At 42.8% G+C, this 17,354-nt stretch overlaps 1 protein-coding gene across 1 annotated transcript in view; it reads right to left on the bottom strand.

Moving 5' to 3' along the window:
- zgc:153039 (uncharacterized protein LOC767698 homolog) overlaps positions 1-17,354 on the bottom strand; it is a 96,592-nt gene that overhangs the window by 24,054 nt on the left and 55,184 nt on the right. Inside the window, exon 9 of the mRNA XM_036562754.1 lies at positions 9-133. Coding sequence (XP_036418647.1) covers positions 9-133 — 125 coding nt within the window. The remainder of the gene's footprint in view (positions 1-8; positions 134-17,354) is intronic.

The following is a 17,354-nucleotide window of genomic DNA, read 5'->3' as shown; positions in this document are numbered from 1 at the left end:
CAGCTTACCTGAAGTTGGGAGCGGAGGCCCACTCCAGAGCCAGACAGGCCAGGTCCACCGCCGCGTACACCAGCAGGAAGAATATAGTCACTATACTCGCTATAGTGTTCAGTTTACCCGAAAACAACACCAGCTGAGAGAGAGAGAGAGAGAGAGAGAGAGAGAGAGAGAGAGAGAGAGAGAGAGAGAGAGATTCATTTTTAATTGACATTTTTTCTTTATCGTTATATATTCTGTTTAACTTACATTATGTAGATACTTGTTGGGAGAGAGAGAGAAAGAGGGAGAGAGAGAGGGGAGAAGTGGAGGGAGAGAGAGAAAAGAGAGGGAAGAGGGAGAGAAAGGGGGAAGTGGAGGGAGAAAGAGAAAGAGAGACAGGGAGAGAGGAGGAGAGGAGGAGAGGAGGGAGAGAGAAAGGAGAAGGGGAGAGAGAGAGAGAGAGACAGAGAGAGAGAGGAGAAGTGGAGGGAGAAAGAAAGAAAAGATAGAGAGGAGGGGGAGAGAAGGAAAGTGGAGGGAGAAAAGGAGAGAGAGAGAGAGAGAGAGATAGAGATAGATAGAGAGAGAGGGGAAGTGGAGGGACAACAGGAGAGAGAGAGAGAGAGAGAGAGAGAGAGATAGAGGGGGGAGTGGAGGGAGAAAGAAAGAGAGAGGGAAAGAGGGAGAAAGAGGAGAAATGGAGGGAGAAAGAGAGGAGGGAGAGAGAGAGGAGAAGTGGAGAGAGAGGGAGAGAGAAAGAGAGAGAAAGAGAGACACAAAGAGAGGAGAGAGCAAGAAAGACACAGAGAGAGTAAGACAGAAAGAGAAGGGGAGAGTAAGAGGAGAAGAGGAGAGTGAAAGAGAGAGAAAAAGAGGAGGGAGAGAGAGAAGTGGAGGGAGAAAGAGAGAGATATAAAGAAAGACACAGAGAGAGTGGGAGAGAGAAGGGGAGAGTAAGAAGAAGAGAGAACAGAATGTGAGAGAGAAAAAGAGAGGAGAAAGACAACAAAGAGGGAGAATAAAGAGTGAAAGAATAGAAAGTGAGTGAGAGAGGAAGTAAAAGAGAGAAAGAGAAGAGAGAGACACACAGAGAGAGAGAGACACAGAGAGAGAGAGAGAGGAGGGAGAGAGAGGAGAAGTGGAGAGAGAGGGAGAGAGAAAGAGAGAGAAAGAGAGACACAAAGAGAGGAGAGAGCAAGAAAGACACAGAGAGAGTAAGACAGAAAGAGAAGGGGAGAGTAAGAGGAGAAGAGGAGAGTGAAAGAGAGAGAAAAAGAGGAGGGAGAGAGAGAAGTGGAGGGAGAAAGAGAGAGATATAAAGAAAGACACAGAGAGAGTGGGAGAGAGAAGGGGAGAGTAAGAAGAAGAGAGAACAGAATGTGAGAGAAAAAGAGAGGAGAAAGACAACAAAGAGGGAGAATAAAGAGTGAAAGACAGAATAGAAAGTGAGTGAGAGAGGAAGTAAAAGAGAGAAAGAGAAGAGAGAGAGACACACAGAGAGAGAGAGAGAGAGATTAGTGGTGAGTATGAGTAATTAATTAAATAGCTGAGTTGCTGGGCTGCAGTCACACAGAGTTCAAAGTGACCTACAGAACTACACACACACACACACACACACACACACACACACACACACACACACACACTCTTCTCTAACTCTGTTTCTGTCTCTACCTCCTCTCGTCTCAGACACACCTCTCCGCTCCTGCAGCGAGTCTGAGCGCTCGCTCTGAATTAGACACAGCGCGGTGTAATTAAGAAATTGGCCGAGTATCATGCCTGACATTTCCCTGCCATTTTATTATCTGTAAGGCAGCAAACACAAGGAAAAAGAAAAAGGGAAGAAAAAAAGAAACGCTTCTCCCCGAAGCGCCGAAAGTGTCCGCAGCCACGCTCAGCTGGAGGTTCAAATGATACATCAGAGGAATCATGTGAGGCCTTCATCCTGCAGTCATGTGAATTCCATAGATTACTGCTCCCAGTCCAGTTTCCGTCTCTCAGCCTTCCTCTGAGGCTCACATGGAGTTCACGGAATGTTGTATTCACGTTTGTGAACACGGACATACATGCAGAACATGATGATGCATAGCTACTTTTTATTTGATCATCATGAATCCTAATTTCTCGCATTTTTCTTTTAAATAAAGGCGCTTAATATGTAATATGTAAGCATTTCCAATGTTTCAAAGCATACCATTCACTCCTCAGTGCATACAGTCCATGTATAGAAATTATGCTGCATTGAGAATTCATTATGTCTGTGTTTCAGCTCTGAGTGCTTTTTGACTGAGGCACAATACAGGGCAGCCAATCAGAACAGAGCTCATTTACATAGATCAGTCTTAAAGACACAGGCAGTTTAGTTCTAAGGGATAAAGACGGGTTGCAAAAGTGCTCAAAAGTGCTCTCAACAAAGTACAAAATACAAAAAAAGTAGCTCTCAGATAGAACGGCTTATATGCTTGACAGAAAGGCAAAGCAAAACCCCTACATGACAACAAAGGACCTGCGGAGTAACAAAAACAGCCTATTGAATTCTAAGGGGTGAAGAGAGAGAATTACGACCATTTTTGGTGCATAGAACCACACAAGCATAAAAGAAAAATGTAGGACATACAACTTTTAAAAATGAAAATAATAAAATGTGCAAATGTTTGGACACCCAGTTGTAAACCTTAGACATGTTAGGACTGGAAAGGCAGGTCAAGAACTGTAATAAGGAAACATCAGCTAATGACCAGTGTAGACCATAAATTAATTCTCTGACTCTTTAAACTTTGCGATTACACTCAACAACCATGGGCTCCTCTAAGCAGCTGGCTGATGATCTGAAAGTGAAGATTAATCATGGACACAAGCAGGGGACGTCTTAAAAGAGATATGAAAGCACTTCTTGCACAATTTCCACCGTTCGAAATGTCAAGAAATGGCAGTTATGGGGAACTGTGGAAGTCAAGGCAAGATCTGGAAGCCTAAAAAAGCTCTCAGATAAAACTGTTCATATGCTGGGCAGAAAGGCAAAGCAAAACCCCCACATGACAACAAAGGACCTGCAGTAGGGTTTAGCTGTGCTGTGCTGCTTGTACAAACATGATCTGCTGTGAAAACAATCCACACCTCTCCACAAAGACAGCCGTGCCGAGATAAAATGGACAGCATCATTTTGGGTTTCTTCATATCAAACAATCATGTACAATTGACATAAAAATAGCTTTTAATATTATTATATTATTATTATTGTTATAAAGTAAAATTGGCACTCACCTACAACATGAAAAAATCTAGTAAGCTTCCGGTTTTGTAAATACACTTTCCACCGAAATATATCCCATCGACGTCATTGACGAAAGTAATGCACAGGGGATCCAAAAATAATCAGGACCCTGAAATAGGAGTGGGGGAAACACTAAACTGTGCAGTGCATGGGGTCCAAACCTCCACTGTGACTGAGAACCTCCGATAGTGTTCTGATTTTTTTTTGTTTGTGTGTTTGTTTTTGGCAAATCCACCTTTGAATGGTTCAGTGTTTGCATTCAGCAGCCATGTAGCAGGTGGAGAGGTTAACGCTCACAAACACCCTGCCACAGTGCCAAGGGGCTTATTTTGAAAGACAGCAGCAGACGTCACACACCCTGGAGGAAGCATGTGCAGCTGGCATGCAGCAGGAGGAGTCTTTAACCCTAAAGCCGCGCTCCGACTAAACACAAATAAAAACTGCATGGCAAGGAGCCAGCTCGAACGGGAAAGGATGTGGGAATGCACAAAAAGCGATTACGCTCTTGCTTTTTTAAATAAAAGAGTTTGAAGAAATGTGTAAACACCACTAAGGTTTCAAAGCATACCATTCACTCCCCACTCCATACGGTCCATGTATGGAAACTATAATATGGTTCATTTACATATATCAGCATTTTCAGCCTACAGCAGTTTAGCCCCACCCATTCATACTGATGGTCTAAGTAGTGTTTCAGCTCTGAGTGTTTTTTGATTGAGGCACAATACAGGGTGGCCAATCAGTACAGAGCTCAATTACATATACCAGTCTTAAAGACACAGGCTGTTTAGTTCTAAGGGATAAAGAGGGGTTGCAAAATGTTACACAAACGTGGAAAAAAAACAAAAGAAAAATGTAGTAGATAAAACTGCTCATATGCTTGCCAGAAAGGCAAAGCAAAACCCCCACATGAAAACAAAGGACCTGCAGGAAGGTGTAGCTGGTGTGTGTGTGTGTGTGTGTATATATATGTACACACACAAACACACACATACATATATGTATGTATATGTATGTGTGTAATATATATATATAATATGTGCAAATGTTTGCCAGTTTTAAAATCTTAGAACTTAAGATACATTAGGGCTGGTTAGCTTCTGGAGGTCTTCTAACAGTCTTCTAACAGTCAGCTCCTGCACCACCAATCAGTGATCCCTCTAAAACATAATGGGTGGAAGGTGTTTATGTGTCTGTTCAGATGTGGAATAGAAATCTGACAAATTGAAATACCAACATTATTTTTAAATACTGCAGTATGCCTTATTACTGTTATACCACCCATCCCTAGACAGCTAGCAATGCTAACAATCCACAGCAGTAGGAAAAGCATTGGACTGCACCGGATATCAAAACATTATCGCACAAAGCTTCTCATTTCTTATTTAAATTTTCCATTTCATTGTAATTGATTCAGGTGATGAAATAGAACTGCTGCACCATTTAAGGCAGAACAAAAAAAATTAAAATAAACAGAGCAACAAAAATAACCTATTTAATTTAACAGATGAGAGAGAATTATGACCATTTTTGGTGCGTAAAACCACACAAATGTAGGAAAAATGTAGGATATATAACTTCAAAAAATAACAATAACAATAAAATGTGCAAATGTTTGGACACTGTTGTAGACCCTATACACGTTAGGACTGGTTAGGCAGGTCAAGAACTGTCATTAGGAATCGTCACCTAAATGACAGTTCTAGAGCGTAAAAATTCTCTGACTCTTTAAATCTTACGATTACACTCAACTACCATGGGCTCCTCTAAGTAGCTGGCTGAGGATCTGAAAAAGAAACTAACTGATGAGTACAAAGCAGAGGAAGCCTGCATAAAACGCTTCTAGCTCACAATTTCCACTGTTCAAGTAGGAAAACTTCAGCCTTGTCATTATAGTCTCAAATTGATAGAGATAGTTCGGAAAACAAAGTCTCAAAGCTCAACCTCTGACTACTGCTGAGATATCACCGTGGTTTTGACTGTTTTCTGTAGTATAGATAAACACTGATGGACTGAAGTGTGTGCTTTCATTAAAACAGGTAAAAGTCAAAGTAATTCAAATTGCATTTATATTTTTGTATATTTTAATTCGCAGATTTATCTAATCAAATATCCACTGCAGCTTTATATATAACCCAAAGTTGCTTGTAGAAATCATAAAAACACACCAAAAAACACTTAAGTTGATAAAATAAACACTAAATATCGTTGTACAATCTTCATTTAAATACAGACAGTTCTGAGTGGATTTACAAAACTTTGTTTTTATTTGCATTTTACCTACAGTTCCAACTTTTTTGGAATTAGGTTTGTATGTCAGCACAGTAACAAAAGCAGGTTATTAAATTTGAAGGGATAAAAGAGTATGGAAATGGGTCACATAAAATCAATTATTGTTTTTGTGACGCTTATAAAAATGCACTATACACATACATAAAACTTAATAACGCCTGACATAAGCTTGTATAATTGCTTCTAAGTAGCGTGGCACACCACCGAACCTGTTTTTCAGAGCTGTCACAGCCAAAGGCAGCTCTCCAAGGTGCTGACTGGAGCTGTCAAACTTCAGCACCTCCTGTTTTGGACAGCCGGTGACCGCGTGGCCTCAAGGGCGGGTCCTGGAATCCCACATGCTTGACTTCTGCTAATGACACCAGCTGGGTTCACTCACCCAGAGAGAGCCGCCACCATAAAAACGTCATTCAGATGCTCAGTTGGGTGAGTGACTTCGAGTACTCCACTTACCAAGAGACCTAACGCCTGGTGTCTTTCTCCTGGCCTTCTGTTCTCTCCCTCTCTCTCTCTCTCCTCCACTCTCCAATCACAGGCGACTGAGCCAAGCCCCATCAACTGCCACAGCCGTGAGACCTGTGTGCCTGCTCCTGAAACCAGTTTTCCTACTGGAGGAATGGTCCTCTTTCCCAGTGGAGTCTTTCAAACTTAACACTTTCGTTTCTCATACTTTGGCAGACTGTTGAATAAATCTGGCCCAGAGCCATATTTGAACTGAACTTTGTGTCTGTGGTCTCCCTCTACTGTGAGTACTTCCACAGTAGTTGACAATGTGTTAAAATTAAAATAAAAATAAAAACAAAAAGGAGCAGGCATGGACCAAATTAACCTGGCTCAAGCCACAGCCATGGCTCTCGGAGGAGGTAGTTGAGCAGATGCCCAGGGAATGGTTTCTGTGGGTCCTACCACTGGAGATAAAGAAGGCGGGGGCCATCGGGAATCCCAAAAACCTCTGTGACACTGAGGCAATGGAGTGCATAGAAAATACACTGGCCCTGACCCATCCTGAGTCCTGAGTGATGTGAACCTCTCCCTGCAGCTCATCTAACAGACCCGTCTGCAGCATGACCAGGAGAGAGAGAGTCCACCACAGCCCCCTCGACAAGCCTATGCTCACCAAACAGGACCTTAGAATGTCCATCTGCCCCCCAAACCCTAGCTCACAAGTTGCAGCCTTCATGGTGGGAATGGAGCTGAAGGATTCACTTGCTCACTTATCCTGGATGGGGGGGGGGGCAGTTCAGGCCCTCATGAATTCCAGCAGCAGAATCACCCTGGCCCGACTTTCCGAGTTGCCCTGTCTCTGACCCTCCAGTGAGAAGGCCTTCCGTCTCTTACATACAGGGGAACATCCAGCAATTTCTCACGGCTCTGATATGACTGGATGAGTATGTAGAGCAGTGGACCCACACCATAGGCTTGATTTAACCAGACCTTTGGAGAACACAGAGCTTGATGCTGTAGATGCACCCTGAAGCCCTGCCCCACCCGTTTGAGAGGGAGATGAGAGTGGCTAAGCAAGTGTGGAAGGAGAGAGTAACAGACCCACTAATCTTCTCTTCCAACAGGTCCAGGCGGAGGGCGGCTTCGCAAGAGAACAGCAGGAAGTTGAACAGCTAAAAAGGGAAAATGTGATGTCATTGACAGTGCCCCTCACTCCCCCAAGGACATCATCACAGACCAGGGCACCCCCTTCATCTCCCGGGTCATGCCTGACCAGCTTCTCCAGGTAAAACACCTACCCACCTCCATCTATCACCCACAGACAGACGGCTTGGTGAAAAGTTTTAAGCAAACCTTCAAACGCAATCTAAAAAATAAAAAGTCAATGCTCTTTGCCACTCAGGAAGTGCCCCAGGCCTCTAGTGGCTTCTCCTCATTTGAATTGTTATACAGATGTCGGGGTCTTCGATGTGGTTAGTGGGGGAACAACAGCCTTCCCCATTCCACTCAGTCATTGAATATGTCCATGAAACGCAGCACAGGATAGATGCTGTGCTGCATCAACTATCGTCCATAGCACATGGAGGAAGCCCAGTGAGCCTAGCAGCAGACATACAACTGCCCAGCCCAACCTAGAGAGTTCCAGATCTCCACAGCCACCTGTAAGTTCCTGGCAAACTGGCATGTGCCACATATGATGTAAGAAAAATACTCCACTGAGAAAGTGTCCACTAAATTACCGACTTGAACAGCCTGTTTAGAAAAGACTTGAGCAAACATATCAATCTTCTGAAAAATGGATTTAACCTGTCCCCTTGTGGTATGGAGAAGACCTTATATAGCCTCAACACCAGGCACAAGCAGAGTTGGCAGAACAGTTCCATGACATCATCTCCACTGCCCCTGGCTGCACCTATTTTATCCAACACGACATCCAGACCACTCCCCCAGGGTTGTTATTAGACAGTGGCCCTACCAGGTACCAGAAGCCCACTGTGCATCCATCAAAGAGGAAGTTATGCAGATGTCGGTTACTGGAAGCCATCAATCCGTCTAACAGCCTATGGTCCAGGCTCATCATCACGGTTCCCAAGCTTGATAGGTCATGGAGGTTCTGCAATGACTGTTAGAAGTTAAATGAGGTCTTGCAGCTCAACTCATATTCTCTTCCCCAGGTGGATGACCTCATCAATCGTCTGGGTCAGGCACTTTATTTACAACCTGGACCTCGCCAAGGGCTACTGGCAGGTGTCCCTCTTTCCTGTGGCCCAGCCAAAGACTGGGTTTGCATGTGACACCAGCCACCATTCCAGTACCTCTAAGATGTGGTCCTGTGGCTGCACTAGGCTTTTGTAGCTGCCTACCTGGATGACATCATCTACTTGGGTATGCGGGAGATAAACATGGTTCATTTTAGGAGTATATGGAGTCGCCTCTGCGAAGCTGGACTCACAGCATACCCCAAGAAAAAAAATGGCCACTATTCTGTACTGCCCACGGTCAAGATTGAGGTATGAGCCTTTTTGGGGTTGGAGGGTATTACCGGCCGCTTATCCCTAAATTTTCCTCTGTAGCCTCTCCCCCTTTCAGACGTCACCAAAAGGGGTTAACCCGACGCTGTAATATGGACACCAAAGGCTGAGACCGCTTTCTTGCAGATAAAACATCTGGCCACCAAACCTATTCTGCAGAACCTGGACTTTGACAAGCCCTTCACATTTCAGATGGAAGCATTGGAGTGAGGTCTCAGAGCTGTCCTGGCCCAGGACTTTCAGAGAGGAGCTTCCAGTGCAGTACATCAGCTGCAAGCACACCCCCGCTGGACAGCACTAGGACACCCTGAAAAGAGAAGCCCTGGCCATTAAGTGGGGAATCTAGGAACTAAAAATTTACCTCACTGGTAGGCCCTTCACTTTAATTACCAATCATCCCCATCTACAATGGATGGCTACAGCTAAAGATTATAAAGATGTTACTTTCTGGTCTCTTTTGCTACAGGACTTCTCATCTCAGGTGTAGCATCATTTCAAGTGGGGGTCGTGAAAGGAAATGAAAATGCCCTCTTCCCTCGGCTGGCCTACTGGGCATCGAACTGCCCTCAGCCAAGACAGGCTCTAAGGAGGGGGGACTGTGGCTGGCGGTGGGCTCACGATACCTGCCAGACCTGTTTTTCTGAGCCGTCACAGTCAAAGGAATCTCTCCAAGGTGCTGACTGGAGCTGTCAAATTTCAGCACCTACTGTTTTGAACAGTGGCGACCATGTGGCCTCAAGGGTGGGGCCTAGAATCCTACATGCCTGACCGCCGCTAATGACACCAGCTGGGTTCACTCCTCCAGACACAGTCGCCACCAAAAAATGCCATTCAGAGGCTCTCTCAGGTGAATGACTTTGATTACTCCACTTACCAAGAGACCTAATGCCTGGTGTATTTCTCCCAGCCTTCTGTTCTTTCTCTCTCTTTCTCTTTCCACTCACAGAAGACTGAGCCAGGCCCCGCAGACTGGCCAACACTGCGACAGCTAAGACCCGTGTGCCTGCTCCTGTTGTTCCTACTGGAGAGACGGTCCTCCTTCTCACACGTTCATTTCACATACTTTGACAGACTGTTAAATAAATCTGCACCAGGACCGTATCTGAACTGAACTTTCTACGTCTGTGGCCTCCCTCTATTTGAAGAGGTTCTACAGTAGTATAGTATGTTTTTAAAAAACAAGAGTATATGACTTCATAATGTCAAGTTTTATAACGCATTATAATATCTGTTCATAAGCACACTGTAAACATAAATGTTGTAATGCAATGTAACACACTATACCAAGGTTGTGGTATATTTTGGTACACGTTCTCTGAAAACAGGACAAGACACATTGCTTGTTTATTTTTTTAACAATAAATTACTGTTGAATACACAAATTACTAAGTCGTTAGTCATGTATTAGAAGTTAGACTTCATTATCTAACTTCACTTTAAGCTTGTATAGAGCACTCATTGTGCTCTACATAGTATTACGTACAGAAATGAACTGTTCTTAACATTTAAAAGATGTTTAAAACACCCAATGTAAAGCCTGTAATGACCTTTTGAGTTTCAGTGAAAAGTGTGGCACAAGTTAGCAATGCTGCTGTAGCAGCATATTTGCTCAGAACTCAGGCATGCAGTATGTTATTTTGTATGAAATTGGTTTATTGATTATTGCGCATAGACAGAGCTGTCTGTAGAACCTGTATTTCACATAGCATGTCAATCAGACCTAGCGTTCTCGTACAGTGTGTGCATATAAATCACTGGCTTTTTCTGTTTGATGGTCTATTAAAATGTACAGTGTGAGTTACTGAAGAACAAAGACTTCTAAAATCTCACAGTGTACGACTGGCTTTAGAGGAAATTCAACTACAACTCAAATCAGCCAATCATAAGACTCCAACAAGTAAGCTCTTTGGATGCATTAACCTCGGATGTGATTCCTGCTGTCATAGTGCTATAGACTGTTGCTAAGAGAGACAGATGAGGATCAAAACTATGAAATGTACTTTACTTTTGCTGAGTTTAGATGTTTGCGATGAAAGAAAACATAATTCCACACATGGCGGTGTGTGGGCGACAGTGGCATGAAGCCAGGCAAACATTTGCATGTTGACTGCATTATCAACAAAAAAGGGATGATTATCCTGATTTTAGCAATACAGACTGTTTCTTTAAGGTGGAGAAAGGCAGAAGGACAGTCTGTGCTTTTGTTTTGTTGTATAATACTGTGTTCATCTGGAATTCAACAAGATGTTAATTCCACTGCTCCAGTCTACAGCACAAGTTGGGAAACATGAACTCTTGATGAAGCGTACAATGACATTACATTCATGGCATTTGGGAGACACTAACAATTTCACACAGGTAGGCAAAGGTAGTGTTAAGAGTCCTTGGGCAAGACTACAAGACAGTGTAGGGGACTTGACTAGGCGGGAAATTGAACCCTGGTCTATAGCATAGAAGGCAGAGGCATTAGCCACTACACCATACCAACCACAGCTGTGCAGAAGTGCTTTTCAGATGCACAACAAAACCTACCCTTCTCCACTGCAACGCTACTTGATCCAAGTTAACTAATGTAGCAAAGCAGGCTTCACGAGAAAGAGAAATATAGAATGCTAGCCATTTAAGAGTCGCCTGGAGATGAATCATCGAATGAAAAAGCAGCAACGCAAACAAAAATGTCTTTTCAATAGTCTTGTTTGTGGATTTAGTCATGTTTGAATGCTGTTTTCATGCCCTAATGTTTAGCCATTTTGTAAAAATGAACTGGCAATTAGGGGTCCCGGATAAATAAAGCAAAACAAGTAAAAAAAAAAATAAATGTGTAAATGCGGCGCCCATTTTAAAACCATCATCATAATAATCATCATCACTCGTAGATTCACATTAAGGAAGAAATGGAGGTTCTTTCAGCAGTAGCAAACTGGCCTAGATGTAAACAGTGCTTCAAACCAGTGGTTATTTCTCTCATACTGGCTGATCTAGGATCTGTTTTTAATGTTCACACTGACATTAATTGCAAAACTACAAAAAGGCTGAATATAGATCCGTATATTTACTTTGATATGCTCAACACACAGGAGCCTGGTCCCTAGAGTACAAGCGTTTTAGCATGATCATCTACAGTACTGTGCAAAAGTCAGAGACCACACGTTTTTTATTCAAATTCCAGTCAAAATGACCATTAAATACAACTTATTCATGTTTAAAGATAAGATAAAAGCACAACAAGCCTCAACAACTAACCATAATCTTCAGTATTTCAGTACTTAGTGTGTCCACCTTCCAGTTTCTCAAAGAAATCTGCAGGGATATTTTTCCACAGCTCCAAAGTTCAGTCTTAGAAGTTGGTCGCACCTTCTCGTTCTTGGAAACCAAGTCATCCCAAACAGATTCAATGATGCTGAGGTCTTGACTCTGGGGTGGTCAGTCCATCGTTCAGCTTCTTTGTTTGATGTGTCCGTCTCCTTTTCTCAGTGAGGTTCTTCTTGATCAGCTACACATCCTTTCAGACCCACAGCGCTGAGTCGTCTTCTCACAGTGGAAGGATGGACAGAAACACCTGTGGATGTTTTCAGATCTGAAGCAGCTTGATTTTCTCCTCTCTCGCAGAGATGAAAGCTTTAAGTGCTGTTTATCTGATGGGGGGTCAGTTTCTGTGGTCTACCATATCTTGCAGGTGGTGGTTAGGAATCTCATTCTCTCAATAGCTTTTAATTACACTTTGAACTACCGTTTTGCAAACTCGCTAATTTTCATCTGACTTTCTCCTTCGTTGTGCATGGTGACTATCTTCTATCTAATCTGCGGAGAAATGTCTCCTGAAAATGAATAACGTGTACTTAATGGCCATTTTGACTGGACATGAAGTAAAAGAAAGGTGGTCTCTGACATTTGCGCAGTACTGCAGGGGAGTAAAAGAGTATGAGTCCCGGTCTCTAGCACATCTCTCCACACACACACACACACACACACACACACACACACACACGGTGTACTGTGTAAGTCAGAAGTGCTGAATCATCTTCCATTTATCACTTTGGACTAAAAGCCCTCTCCAAAAGTATTCTGGGTATTTAAATCTCTCCTGTCACAACAGAGGTGAAGGTATTCTCACACACACACAAAACACACATACACAATTACAGCACGTTACACACCTAAACATGATGAAAAGTTCAGTACGTTTTCATTTCATCAATTCAAGCATAGCCAATAAGTGTCCCAGTTTAAACTAAACACTGTAAGCATGCACTAATACCACCTTTTCCCTTGTGAAACCAAGCAATGCTGTCTTATCCTTAAGTATCTGCTAAGATCGAGTACTGATACCAATACTTACTCTAAAATAGCTACCGAACTGGTTCAAAGTCAGAGTTGAAAACACAGGGGGGCGCTATCGAGTAGACATGAGTGGAACTTTAGCTCCAGTCGAGGCCTTAAAAACTCACTTTTTGTCATACAGTACTGTTTTCCGCTTGCTGTGCGAGTGTTGATGGAACCCAGAACTGTTTAATTTGTGAGTGAGTTGAAATGGCACCGGAAACTGCTAAGACTATTAAAGATGCTGAAGGTCGGGATTCGTTCAAATTGCATCGTCAGCTCATGCAGGTTCTGCAGGCCTGACTTTCCCCGACCCTGAATCTCCACCAGTGTGGGCCACAAACCCTGGAAAAATCCATCCGTGAGGGGCTTGACAACATCTCGACTTACTAACACAGAACAAGGGCTTCGAGCTGTTCAATCAGAGCAGAAAGCTTAAAGAGTTTAAAACACATTTCGGATTTTTAACTGACTAAACTGCTTTGGTTCTCAGTGACTTCATAGCCACTACCAAAGCAATCATAACATCACCGAAACTTCACCAAATGTTTCATTCATGACTGTTTCGGCACTGACTGGTCACGCAATGAAAACATTTGGCGCATTATGAAATCAAAATATGACAAAGGAGACCCTGAACTGTTGAGTAGCTGAAATCCTATATCAAGAAAGAATAGAAAAAGACGTCATCTGGATGGCAGCATACGTTGCTCCAGAACCTGTGTACATCGTTCAGCATTAATGGTGCAAGTCTACTACATGCCATGCACACCAATGCGCCCCATACCATCACGGATGCTGGTTTTTGAACTTTACATTGACAACAAGCTGGATAGTCTCTCTCCTCTTTAGTCCAGAGGACGCAGCGTCCATAATTTCAAGTTTTGATTCATTGGACCACAGGAGACTTTTCCACTTTGCCTCAATCCATCTTAGATGAGCTTGGGCCCAGAGAAGGTGGCGGTGTTTATGGATCCTGTTTATATATGTTGTTTCTTTTTTTGCATGGTAGAGTTTAACTTGCATTTGTGGATGCAGCGACAAACTGTGCTCACAGCCAATGGTTTTCAGAAGTGCCCCTGAGCACATGCAGAGATTTCCACTATACAATCGCCAATCAGCCTATTTAGTTGTGAGATGTTCCACCAGGTTTTTTTTTGCCAGTCTTTTGTTACACCTGTCCCAACTTTTTTGAAACGTGTTGCACCAAATTCAAAATGAGCATGGAAATAATGAAATTTCAAAGTTTCAACATTTGCTATGTTTTAACTGTTCTTTTTCTATTAAATATGGGGTTTAAAATTATTTCCACATCATTGCAGTTTTTATTTACTTTTATTTACTTTCCCAACGTTTTTGAAAATAGGGGTTGCAGGACGAATCATAAAGATAATAAAAAGCAACACTACATATTTTTTTCTTACAAAAAAAGTAGCTGACATCTTTTGAGCCCATAAAAATGGGGGTCTGTGTATAAAAACTGGCTGTGATTCCTACACAGTTCACCCAATATGGATGTAAATATCCCTTAAATAAAAAGAAAGTCTGAACTTATATCCTTTATTCAATTCCAATCACACACACACGCACAAGTGCTATAACTGAACAAGCTGTTCTCTCCAAGGACAGATACTCATCTGCGAGTTACTTGTTAAAATATAAGGGCCGTTTTTATATGCCTCAATTCATCCTTCTATGTGTGTGTGTGTGTGTGTGTGTGTGAGTAAATGTGTGTGTGTGTGTGTGTGTGTGTGTGTGTGTGTGTGTGTGTGTGTGTGTCCTACTAATGGAGGTTATCTTGAGTTTAATAGTGCAGATGAAACAGCGTGACAGAGCATTAACACAAAACCGCAGGTCAGATAGGTGCGGAGTGTGTAAAAGTGTGTGTATATATAGTGTGTGTGTATGTGTGAGTGTGTGTGTTCCAGGTCATGTCGCTGTGCTCTTCATGGCTAATGGAAGAGCCTCCCTTGTAATCACAGAACTATTCTGGGTGGATGGAAGAGACAGAAAAAAGACAGAAAAAAGAAAAATGCGGCATGGAACAAAACAGGCAGGATTTGAAAAACCTTTGAGCTGGGTGTTGATATGCTAATGAAGCCATAATATATAATAGACTTCTTCGATTAAAGAACCATTTGAGGGCGTTCAAAGTATAATAAGGACATGAGAGAGCCCTCTAGAGATAGGGGGAGGCATGTGTCAATCAGGAGGCGGGGCATTTGCATCTTAAACAGGAAGAAAGATTGCTAATTGAAGACTTGGTGAGGGAAACCGCTAATCAGATTCAAATGAGCCACTCTGAACTGGCATTAAAGAACCACTCAGGGGCGTTCAAAATACAATAAGGATATAAGAGAGTCCTCTAGATATGGGTCGAGGGGCGTGCTAATCAGGGGGCGGAGCATTTGCATCTTAAACAGGAAGAAAGAATGCTAATTGAAGATCGGGTGAAGGGAAATGCTAATTAGATTCAAATGAGCTGGTGTGTTGAATCGCCAGGTCAACCCCGTCACCTTAATATCAGTCTCAGCTTACCCAAACGCCATCAATATCAGTCAGCCTGTCCTCCACTGGAGCGCCCCACTTTCATTTCAGTCCCGCCATCCCTTCATCTTTCCACTCTCTCCACTCCATCAGTCTCTTTCTCTCACTCAAGTTCAGATTAGGATCTCGCCATTGTCAACATGTAAAGCTCTGATCAGGAGGATGGAAGACAGAGAGAGGGAGGAAAAGAGGTAGCGGGAGAGAAGAGTGGGGCAGGGGACAAAAGAGAAGGACAAAACAGACCCCAGGAGAATCAAGAATATCGCACTCCAGTGGGGTTACTGTCTCTAGCCATCGCTCTATATCTCGGTCATGCGTTGTCGTTCATATCTTTGCTATTGCGTCTCATGATATTCCACTTCAAGTTGTCCAGATCTACAAGCCCATTTCCAAATTGTTTTTTGAAAAAAATGTATGCCAGTAAAACATTTAAACAAAGTTGGGAGAGGGACAACAAAAAACTGGTAGTTGTGTAATGCTAAGACCTGGTGGAACATCTCACATCTAATTAGGTTAAACGGTAACAGGTCAGTAACATGACTGGGTATAAAAAGAGCATCTCAGAGAGGCGGAGTCTTTCAGAAGTAAAGATGAGGAGGGGTTCACCACTCTGTGAAAGACTGCACAGGCAAATTAGTGCAACAATTCAAGAACTTGGGGATTATCTTCATCTGTATTACACAATACCATTAAAAGAAGAATCTGGAAAAATGTGCCAGGGACAAAGCTGAAAACCAACCATGGATGGCTGTGATCTTCGGGCCTTCACGCGGCACTGCATTAAAAACAGACATGATACTGTAGTGGAAAATCACTGCAGGGACTCAGGAACACTGAGAGCACAGTTTATCGCTGCATCCACAACTGCAGGTTAAAACTCTATCATACCAAAAAAGAAGCCACATACAAACAGGATCCAGAAACGCCGCCGATTTCTCTGGGCTTGAACTCGTTTAAGATGAAGTGAGGCAAAGTACAAAACTGTCTGTGGTCCAACAACTCAAAACTGAAATTCTTTTTGGAAATCATGGACACTGCATCCTCCGGTCTAAGGAGCAGAGGGACCATCAGGCTTGTTATCAGCGCAAAGTTCAAAAGTTAGCATCTATGATGGTATGACGGCGCCTTAGTGCACATGGCATGGGTGTCTTGCACGTCTGTGAAGGAAGCATTGATGCTGAACAACATGTACAGGTTTTGGAGCAACTTATGCTGCCATTCAGTCTTTTTCAAGGAAGGCCTTGTTTAATTCAGCAAATCAATGCCAAACCACTTCATGCATGTATTACAATAGCATGGCTTCACACTAAAAGAGTCCAGGTGCTAAACTGCCCCCCCTGCAGTCCAGACCTGTCACCCACTGAAAATATCTGGCATACTACGAAACAAAAATACGATAAAGGAGACCTGAATGGTTGAGCAGCTGAAATCCTATACCAAGCAAAAATGGTAAAACATTTCAGTTTTAATTTCGGAAAATGACACATATGAATCAGAACGATTCCACGTATGATCCCAAAAACAGAACCACAGTGAAGTATGAAGCATCATAACATAGGGCTGCTTTTCCAAAAATGGTACTGGGGCATTACATGCCATTGTGGGAAACAGGAATAAAGTTTCACAAAAAAAGGATGTAAAATAAATGACACCAAACATGCTGCCAAAACAACTCAAAACTGATTTGTAAAAATGTTAAGGTGCCTGCATGGCTTAGACAAGCTCCACTTTGAAAATGTAACAACAGACCCTAGCAACCTTGAGGAACTGAAGACGGTTTGCCAAAACTGAACCACAATGCTGCAAAAAACTAATTTTTTCTAACTTTAGATGTCCTGAGGCCAACAATGGAAATGTCCTTCATGTTAATTAAGCTTTTAGAAAGTTTTTCTCCACCTTCTGTAAAGGCACAGCTTTGGAGCTACAAGGTTTTATTGCGACATCAATGATCTCTCACCTACACAGCA

This window comes from Colossoma macropomum, unplaced genomic scaffold, assembly GCF_904425465.1.
Source record: "Colossoma macropomum unplaced genomic scaffold, Colossoma_macropomum, whole genome shotgun sequence".
NCBI lineage: Eukaryota > Metazoa > Chordata > Actinopteri > Characiformes > Serrasalmidae > Colossoma > Colossoma macropomum.
Note: the sequence above shows the minus strand (reverse complement) of the source record. Positions and strands in the feature narration are given on the sequence as shown.